Source organism: Microtus ochrogaster, unplaced genomic scaffold (assembly GCF_000317375.1).
Source record: "Microtus ochrogaster isolate Prairie Vole_2 unplaced genomic scaffold, MicOch1.0 UNK103, whole genome shotgun sequence".
Taxonomy (NCBI): Eukaryota; Metazoa; Chordata; class Mammalia; order Rodentia; family Cricetidae; genus Microtus; species Microtus ochrogaster.
In genome coordinates, this window is record NW_004949201.1 from 94,836 (window position 1) to 104,808 (window position 9,973).

At 51.3% G+C, this 9,973-nt stretch overlaps 1 protein-coding gene across 2 annotated transcripts in view; it reads right to left on the bottom strand.

Annotated features, from left to right (window-relative positions):
• Nucleotides 1–9,973, bottom strand: part of Map4k1 (mitogen-activated protein kinase kinase kinase kinase 1) — a 23,853-nt gene that overhangs the window by 2,421 nt on the left and 11,459 nt on the right. The window contains exons 17-26 of one of the 2 annotated variants that reach the window (XM_005371251.2): nt 8,782–8,824; nt 7,910–8,072; nt 7,750–7,832; nt 5,556–5,579; nt 4,620–4,704; nt 2,367–2,443; nt 2,221–2,281; nt 779–887; nt 639–697; nt 378–481 (exon numbers count right to left, since the gene is read on the bottom strand). In XM_005371251.2, coding sequence (XP_005371308.1) covers nt 378–481; nt 639–697; nt 779–887; nt 2,221–2,281; nt 2,367–2,443; nt 4,620–4,704; nt 5,556–5,579; nt 7,750–7,832; nt 7,910–8,072; nt 8,782–8,824 — 808 coding nt within the window. The remainder of the gene's footprint in view (nt 1–377; nt 482–638; nt 698–778; nt 888–2,220; nt 2,282–2,366; nt 2,444–4,619; nt 4,705–5,555; nt 5,580–7,749; nt 7,833–7,909; nt 8,073–8,781; nt 8,825–9,973) is intronic. The other variant, XM_005371252.2, reaches the window with a different exon arrangement.

Here is a 9,973-nt window from a genome sequence, read left to right on the forward strand (position 1 = left end):
AGGGCTTCTCTGTAGCTTTGGAGCCTGTCCCGGAACTAGCTCTGTAGACCAGGCTGGCCTCGAACTCACAGAGATCCTCTTGCCTCTGCCTCCCAAGTGCTGGGATTAAAGGCCACCATCATCGCCCGGCTAGGTACAGGTCTTATGGATCAGAAATGTTTGTTTTGTTTTTTTTTTTTAACAATTTACTTATTTTTATTTTATGTGCATTGGTGTTTTGTCTCCATGTATGTCTGTGTGAGGGTGTAGAATCCCCTGGAACTGGAGTTAGTTACAGACAGTTGTTAGCTGCCATGTGGGTGCTGGGAATTAAACCAGCTCCTTTGAGCTGGGCAGTGGTGGCGAATGGTGGCAGCACCTTTGCCCCGCAGCCTTACCCGGACAAGCAGGAATTTGTTCATCGGCTGGTACCACTGGAGCAGGACCACAGACGTCTCCAATGCCCCACACAGGAACGGGCCCCCGGAGCTAGGGCTCTCAGCTGTGGAGCAGACAAGAATGGGTCAGGGTCTGCCTCCTTCCTGGAGCTCTCCATCTTTCCCTGGGGCCCTGCACACTTGCCCCAGCATTACTGAGTGGATAATGTCCAAGCGCCAACCCTACCCACCCTCCCAGCACCCCCTGAGCCTGGCTCTCACCCACACAGCAAGCCCGGCAGCCTTTGGTATCCTGCACCTTAGTGGAGACCATGTTCTTTCTGAAGAAGAAGGAAGTGTGAGTGACCACAAGGACAGCAGGAGGGGCGGGGGAAGCCAGTGGTGCCCTTTGGGGCTGGTACCTTGCCAGTAACCGGTGGGGGCTAATGTGAGCGATGGGGCTTCCTGTTCGGATCTCTTTCCTCTCCAGCAGGCCCAGGATGCTATGAGAATATAGGTGGGGGGTCTTCCCTGCAGTGTGTGTATGGGAGGGGAGTGGGAAGCGGTTTTAGGACCCCTTACCATCTTGTCTCCCAGCCCTTGGCTAGCCCCAGCCCTTTGAAACACCCCAGCACACAGATCCCAGTTTCCTCCCACACATTCCTACCCTTCCCGTCTGAAGGGACCAGGGTGACCAGGCACTGTGGGTGCTGGGGGTGGGGTGACCAGGCACTGTGGGTGCTGGGGGTGGGGTGACCAGGCACTGTGGGTGCTGGGGGTGGGGTGACCAGGCACTGTGGGTGCTGGGGGTGGGAGTGACCAGGCACTGTGGGTGCTGGGGCTGGGGTGACCAGGCACTGTGGGTGCTGGGGGTGAGGGTGACCAGGCCCTATGATCTGCTGGGGGGTGGTGACCAGGCACTGTGGGTGCTCTGCTGGGGGAGGGAGGACAGAGCAGCAGGACAGGCTCTCTGCCCGCACAGCACAGCAGCACACAGGTGAGGGAGGTTTAACTAGCCTGGGAAGTTGCACCTGGGGTTTATTTATTTATTGCTAGTGCTTGTTTCTCAAAACAGGGTCTCATGTGGTCCAGGCTGGCCTCTGACACCCCACGTAGCTGAGACTGGCCTTGAACTCGCATCCTCCTGGCTCAGTCCTGAGTGCTGGGATTACAGGCGGGTGCCACCACACCTGGTACACACATCAAAGTTTAACAAAAACAAACAAACAGCAACAAAAACCTACCTATGCCGGGAGTGGTGGCACTTGCTTGTAATCTCAGGACTCGGGAGGCTGAGGCCAGAGAACCACCCCAAGTTCAAGGCTAGCCTGGGTTACACAGTGGGGATTTTGTCTTAGAGAGCACAGGGGGAGGATGCCGCTGGACACACAGCTCAGTGCTGGACACACAGCTCAGTGGTAGCACATTCGTAAGCACACACCTGCCCTGTTACCAAAAACCAAACAGCAAAAAGTCCTGGAACTTCTTCAGTCTGCGCTACAGACTTGAAGGGGGAGGAAGTCCTGCCTTTCAGACCTCCTGCCCTGTCTCTTCTGCTCTGGGATTAAAGAGTGCACCAGCTACACCCAGAGATGGCCGGTGTACCCAGGTATTTAAAGACAAATTTATTGTAAAAATGAACTCACAACCAACTTGAGGGGGGAGATTTCAAAGATATGGAAAAGTCTGAGATTGTACAGATATGAAAAGCAAGGCTCAGGGAGAGCAGCCCCGTGCCTTCCGCTCACCCAGGAGGAAAGTGGTGATTTAAACCCTCAGGCTCAGTGAAGCTCAAGACTCATCCACATGCTATTCCCCCAACCTTAGCTCCTGCCCCTGCCCCTCCCCCAGCCCATAGGCTGACCTGAGAGAGACATGAGGAGGTTGTTGATGCAATACACCCAGGTTGTCCGGCCAGGGAAGAGCTGCAGAGAATAGGGGTGACTCCTGTGATTACCAGTCAACCTTATGCCACTCCGCCCCCCTTCCAGCACTGTCCCCATCCCTCACCATCTCCAGCGTGGCCTCCTGATCATTCCGGTTCAGTATGAAAATGCCTTCCTCTGCACCCAGGAGCAGGTGCTGGTCTGAGTGGGCCAGACAAAGTGGTTGCTGGGGTCTCTCATTGTGGGGGAAGAACCTCCCAGATCTTTGTCCCAAACTGGCCCTCTACCCCACCCCACCCCCTTTCATACTAATTCTCCCTCAGACTGACATCCCCAGTTTGTCTCTCCTCAAGTCTGAACTGAAGCCCTGCTCAGTCCCCCAAGCGGCCCCCACGTCCCCGCTCTGTGATTTGCCAGTGTCTGGCAGTTCTTGCCCGGCCCTGCCAGGCCCTGACCGGCCAACTCTAGTTTTCACACCGGTTGCACACTTGCTTCCCCAGCAGCAGCTCTCTAAGCCCCGCCCCTTCTTCCCCAGCGCTCTGCTCCAACTGCTATGCCTGTCAGTGGGCTGGCTGTGACTCTGGACCCCCAATATGGCCTTTTCTACTCAGTGAAACTGCTCAGTCCTGGTGCCCGTATCTCATTTAAAATTTTTATTTATTTTTTATTCTATGTGTATGAGTGTTTGTCTACATGTGTGTTTGTGTACCATGTGCATGCAATGCCTGCAGAGGCCAGAGAGGGTGGCAGCTCCTCTGGAACTAGAGTTAGAGAAGACTATGATCCACCCTGTGGGAGCTGGGAACTGAACCTGGGTCATCTGAAAAAGCAGCTGGTGCTCTTAACTGCTGAGTCACCTCCCAAGCCTGTCTCTTGTTTTAAGAGATCTGGTCACAAGAGTTCCACTGGCCCTTGACCTCCCTATGAAACCAAAGTTGACCTTAAACTCCTAATCCTCCGGCCTCTACCTCCTAAGAGCTGGGTTACCAGTGTGCTTTGCACTTCTCTGCTCTTTGTTTTTAAGAAGGCTCTTGCCATACAGCCCTGGCTGACCTCAAACCTGTGATGATCCTCCTACCTCGGCCTCAGGAGTGTTGTGGTTAAAAGGTGTACACCTCCATTACAAGCCTCTTACGTCATTTAATATTGACCTCCCCCCATCTTATCCCCCATATGTCATCTCCAGACTGTCCTCTTCCGCTGCAGTCAAACCTGTGACCCCCCCCCCCCCACCAAGCTGATCACAGTCTGCCATCAACAATACCTTCATCAGCAGGGCGGTGGTGGCGCACGCCTTAATCCCAGCACTCGGGAGGCAGAGGCAGGCAGATCTCTGTGAGTTCAAGGCCAGCCTGGTCTACAAGAGCTAGTTCCAAAAAGCTACGGAGAAACCCTGTCTCGAAAATAAAAACAAACAAACAAATACCTCCATCATGTACCCCTGACTCTAGACTGTCTTATTCAGATACCTCTGGCCTCTAAACTCCACCTTCTCTAGCGATCATCTCTGACGTCATCCTTTCACTTCCCCTCATGAATCTCCAGATCTGACAGTAACCACGGCATCTGCACCAGGTCTGACTTAGCCAACATCACTCCATTAAGACCCTTCCTTTGGAGCTAAGCACCTACCGCTCCCCAGGGCCTGAGTTTGATTGGTTCCCAGCACCCATACCTGGAGGCTCACAACCACCTGCAACTGCAGGTTCAGGGGCTCTTGCACGCTCTCCTGGGCTCTGCGGACACCTGGGCTTATGTGTACAAACATGTACACAGTATCCACACACTGATGGCTTCATGGGGAGGAAGTCAGTTTTCTTTAAGGGCTAACTACATTCTAGTGGCTGGCCTCACAGTCATGAGTAAAGGGACGACACAGATTAGACTCCACGACTTAAAAAAAAAAGGACAGTAAGTTGGGAAGGGATGGAGAATAGGATTGGATCTGGGAGGGGGGGAGCGAAGATGATCAAAATATATTGTGTTACATTCTCAAATAATAACATTATATTTTAAAAAGACTCACATTATCTTAAAAATAAAAACCTAAGTCCTAAATAACAAAAAAAAGACCCTCCTGGGGCTGGAGAGATAGCCCAATGGTTAAGAGCACTTTTTGCTCTTGCAGATCGGTTCCCAGCACCCATGTGTCGATGAACACCGTCTCTAACTCCAGTTCCAGGGGATACAACGCCCTCTCCTGGTCTCTGCCAACTCTGCATGCACATGGTAGACAAGCATACTTGCAGGTAAAATCACTCATAAGTAAAATTAAAATAAAACTATTCTTCCTGTACCCCTTTGTGCTCCCATTAGGGTCCCCTCATCCCCAGCTGCCCCCTTACTCCACGCTCTTTTGGACCTCCAGAGTGCCCACCTTTAGTAGAGGGGTGTGTCCAGGCAGCTGTGCTGTGGATCTGGAGGGGGCAGCCGTTGAATAATTTCACAAGAAGGGCACATCCCTGGATGGCCATGGTCAGTGGGAAGAGCAACAATGAACAGAGGACAGGAAGTTGAGCACAGGGTTCAGACTCTGCCTATCCTCAGAGACCCCCACACTCCCCACCCCATCCCCCCATCTGTGTGGGCATGGTCCAAAAACTATTACATGAAAGATTTCAAAGATAAAAATTTCATTTTGGGGCCTCAGAGATGGCTCGGGGGTTAAGAACACTGGCTGCCCTTTTAGAGGACCCGGGTTTAATTCCCAGCACCCACATGGCAGTTCACAACTGTCTGTACCTCCAGTTCCAGAGGATCTGATACCCTCACCCAGACATACGTGCAGAGAAAACATCAATGTACATAAAATAAATAAATAATTTGCTGGGCAGTGGTGGTGCATGCCTTTGATCTCAGCACTCTGGAGGCAGAACAGGCAGATCTCTGAGTTCAAGGCCAACCTGGTCTACAGAGTTCCAGGACAGACAGGGCTACACAGAGAAACCCTGTCTTAAAAAAAAAAAATTATGTTGTGTTTCAGCTTTTTCTTCATTTTTACATGAGTCTTCTGTAGTCCAGACTGGCCTTAGCTTCTCTATGTAGCCCAGGCTGGCTCTCAACTCCTGACCCTCTTGCTTCTGCTTCTGCAGTGCTGGGTATTACAGATGTGTGTCACCACACCCTGACTCTTCAGTAAACTCTTACTGTACCTATCAACGAGCCCCCTTGTTGGTACATATATCAGTGGAAAATACAGGATTGGGTACTAGCCAGTTTGAGGCCTCCATGGCGCGTGGGGGGGCGGTTCTTGAAGTGGATCTTCCGTGGATAAGGGGAATGTTTTATGGGTGTCCGTGGGTAAGCTGCTTACCTCGTGGCGCTTCACTTTCTCCATCTGTGGAACAGAAAACAGCCACCTCTGGGGTCCCTCTCCTCCCATTTTTTTAAACAGAGTCTCCTATGTACCTCATTTGGCCTGGAAGCCCCCCCCCCTTACTCGTATCTTTGCACGTCATGGAGATAGAATGAAAGGCTTTGCGCGAGCAGCTGAGCCCTCCTCCTCTGAGCCACACCCCCAGCCCCTCACTGTTGAACGGGCTCTATAAGGTGAGCTAGGGCCCAGCCATCTACTGCAGAATTCTAGGTAAGCTCTCTTGTGCTGGTCAGGTTGTTTGTTTGGTTTTGGTTTTCATCAACTTGACACAAACTAGAGTTATTTATAAAGAGGGTACCATAACTGGAGCAATTGCTTCTACCCAATTGTGGGACATTTTTTGATTACTGATTAATGTGGGAGGGCCCAGCCCATCTTGATGGTGCCACCCTTGGGCAGGTGACCTGGGTTGTATAGAAAAGCAAACTGAGCAAGCCCTGAGGAGCAAGCCAGAAAGCAGTGTTCCTCCTTGGGCTCTGCCCCGACTTCTCTGGATGGTGGACTGTAAAAGTGGAAGTGGAAACCAAACAAAGCCCTTCATCCCCAAGCTGGTTTGGGTGGGAGTTTTATCAGAGAGATGGGAAGGCTAAACCGCACTCCTAAATTCCGATTCCCAGCACCCTCATTAAAAAGCTGAGCATGCCATTGGTAGTAGGGAGGCAAACTCCAGCAACCTATGGGAGCAGATGCAGGGACCCACAGCCAAACACTAGGCGGAGCCAGGGGAACCTTGAAAAAGAGGGGGAGGGGAAGAATTGTAGGAGCCAAAGGAGTCAAGGATACCATGAGAACACAGTCCACAGAATCAATAAGCAGGACTCACAGAAACTGAAGCAACAATCGCAAATCCTGTATGCGTCTGAGCGAGATCCTCTGCATATACCTATGGCTGTGTAGCTTAGTGTTCTTGTGGGGGTATCTCTGACTCTTTTGCCTATGCTTGGGGCACATTTCCTCCTACTGGGTTGCCTTGTGCAGCCTTGAGATGAGGGGTTTTGCCTAGTCTTATTGTATCCTGTTAGGCGGATACATGTTTGCTGGATACATTGTTTGGTGGATACAATGTTTGGTGGATACAATGTTTGGTGGCTATCCCTGGGAGGCCAACTCTTTGTCTCTTTTCTTTTTTTTTTTTTAAGGGCAACAGAAAAGGAGTGGATCTGGGGCCAAGAGGAGGTGGGGGAAAAACTGGGAGGAGTGGAGGGAGGGGAAACTGCAGCCGGGATATAATTAATATATTAGAGAAGAATAAAAGTTTAAAAAGCTGAGCATAGCTATGCTCCTCCCAGAGACAGGCAGATCCCTGAGGCTTGCTGCCACCAGCCTAGCTCCAACTTTAGTGAGAGACTGTCTTAAAGAAATAAGATGGTGATTGACAGAGCAGGTCACCTGATGTCCTCTGGCTTCCATATGTGCATCCACCCCTGTGCCCACGTGCCTGAGCATCCACCCCCTTGACTGTGTTGTGGAATAGTCTTTTTGTATACTGTGAAGATGAGTTGTTCTCATTGGTTTAATAAAAAGCTAAAATGCCAAAAGCTAGGCAGGAAGAGGTTAGGTGGGACTTGCAGACAGGGAGAGCTCTGGGATGAAGAAGGGCAGAGTCGCCAGCTGACTTGAGGAGAAGCAAGATGATAAAATGAACAGGCCATGTTGAAGAAAGGTACCAAGCCATGTGGTAGAATGTCAATAAGAAATCTGAGTTAATTTAAGTTGTAAGAGCTAATTAGTAACAAACCTAAGTTATCAACTAAGCATTTATAATTAATAATAAGTATCTATGTGGTTATTTGGAAGCTGTCTGGCAAGACAGAAAACTATGCCCATACACCTGTGCATCCACCCATACATCTGTGCATCCACCCACATGCCTGAGCATCCACCCACATGCCTGAGCGTCCACCCACATGCCTGAGTGTCCACCCACACATTTGTGCATCCACCCACATGACTGAGTGTCCACCCACACCCTTGTGTGTCCACCCACATGACTGAGTGTCCACCCACACCCTTGTGCGTCCACCCACCCACAGGCACAGACACACATCCTATAGTCAGTGTTTGACACAAAGGAAGGACCATCTCCCACTGGGCCGCCCCAGCCCATCCCGAGCCTGTAGCCAGCTCTCACCTTTCTCTTTATCTTTTCCTTCTTAGGGGGTAGGAGTGGGGGCTGGCCCAGCTCTGGAGCAGGTGGGTTCCATAGTGAGGGATCTGATAGGGGTTTAAGCAAGATCAGGCAGAGAGACTTCCAACCCTACCTATCTTCCTCCCCAGGGAGGGCCTGGTACCTGAGTGGGCTGTAAGATGGGGGTTGCGAGTGGCTGGGGGAGGCCCAGGACGGGGAGTACGTGGAGGAGGCCCACTGGCACACCGGACTAGAACCCCTGGGCTCAGTTGTCCGTCGTCTCCTACCCCTCCAGAACCGTCATCAGATGGAGACCGGAACTTGGGCTATGGAGACAAGAGTGTGGAGGAAGTAGACATGTGAGAGGTCCCTGAAGAAATACACCTCGTGCCCCAATGCCCGCCTCTTCCAGGACCAAGAGTCAGCCATAGCTATGCATGCCCTGTGACATCCCAACTTGTCCTTGTGGGAAGGAACATCAGATACACCAGAACACAAAGGGTTAATGCTGGGCACTAGGTCAGCTACTTGACAGATCCCACAGGACCCATCACTCCAGACTCCCAGCCAGCCAGCCTTGCTTTAAACAAACAGATTTTTGTTTTGGGACATTGTCTCACTATGTCACTGTGTAGCTCAGGCTGGTCTTGAACTTGCTACATACCTAAGGATGATCTTGACCTCTTGATCTTCTTGCCTCCACCCCGAGTGCAGCACCACACCCAGCTTCAGCTATGTTTCTACACATCTATCCTGTACCCCAAAGGCTTAAGCTTTCTGCAATGTTCAGACATCTCTGCCTTCACACTTGAAATATTTTGTTTTGTTTTGCTTTGTTGTGTTTTGAGACAGGGTTTCTCTGTGTAGTCCTGACTGTTCTGGAACTTACTCTGTAGACCAGGCTGGCTTGAACTCACAGAGATCTGCTTGTCTCTGCCTTCCAAGTACTGGGATTAGAGGCATGCACCATCACACCCAGCCAAACTGTAGACATTGAAAGTGCAGGACTTGACCTCAGGATCCCCAGGGCCTTACCTTTGGGGGCAGTGGAGGAGGCACGTCCTCTGCTGGGGCAGGGCTGGAACACAAAGACAGACAAAGCAGTATGGGTGCGAGGGACGAGATGGGGTGTTTCAAGCTGGTGCCCTGGGACTGAGGGATGGTGGAGCAGGGGTAACCAGGAGTGACTGGAGCCAAGGACTCCATGGCTGACAGTCATGGCCACATCAGCAGTAGCAGCTCTGGGCTGTTAAGTGGTCCACAAGAAGACACGAGGTCTGGCTCCATTCCTCACCCCACCCCTGCCCCACATACCAGTGCACAGAAGGTGGGGAATGAATAGGGAGAAGGCTCAAGACTGTCCCCTAGCCAGGGCAGGGAGAACATGGGGGCTCAACATGACTGCTGGGGTGCAGGGCGAGGCCTGGGACTTAAAGCCTGATGCGGGAAATTTCCGTGGGTCAAGATTTAGTTTGAGGTTGGGTCTCACATAGAAAGCAGAGGCAGGAGGATTGAGAGTTCAAGACCCGCTTGGGCTACAGACTGAAGCTGGCTAAGACAATGACAAGAGATGGGGGAGAAGAGTAGCGTCCAAGCTTAAGTTGGCGGGTAGGTGGGTAGGCTGCTGCGGGATGTGAGTCTGAGGTGGACGAGCGATTCGAGGGTCAGGCCCAGGCCTGAGGGCAGCTCAGGGCCAAAGCTGGCTGGGGATTAGATACAAAGTTGTAGAAAGTAGAAGGAGCAGGCCTGTTTGGGCAGGTAATACCAGTTCCTTAGAAAGCGGAGGCAATAGGATTGCCTGGGCTACAGATGAATTTACTTCCAGCCTGGGCAACCTAATATTACTCAGTATCAAATACGAAAGTAGAAGTTCGGCATGCCTTTAATCTATGAGTTTGAGGCCAGCCTATTCTAAAGATGTAGCCGGGGATACACAGTAAGATTCTGTCTCAATTTGTTTTCTGGTTTTGTTTTGTTTTGTTTTGTTTTCTTGAGACAGGTTTCTCTGTGTAACACTGGCTGTCCCGGAACTCACTATGTAGACCAGGCTAGCCTCAAACTCAGAGATTGGCCTGCCTCTGCCTCCTGGGTGCTGGCATTAAAGGTATATGCCACCACTTACAAGATTCAAAAAAGTAAATTTTATTTAATTAAAAATTAAAACAAAGTTGGGCGGTGGTGGCACACACCTTTAATCCCAGCACTCGGGAGGCAGAGGCAGGCGGAT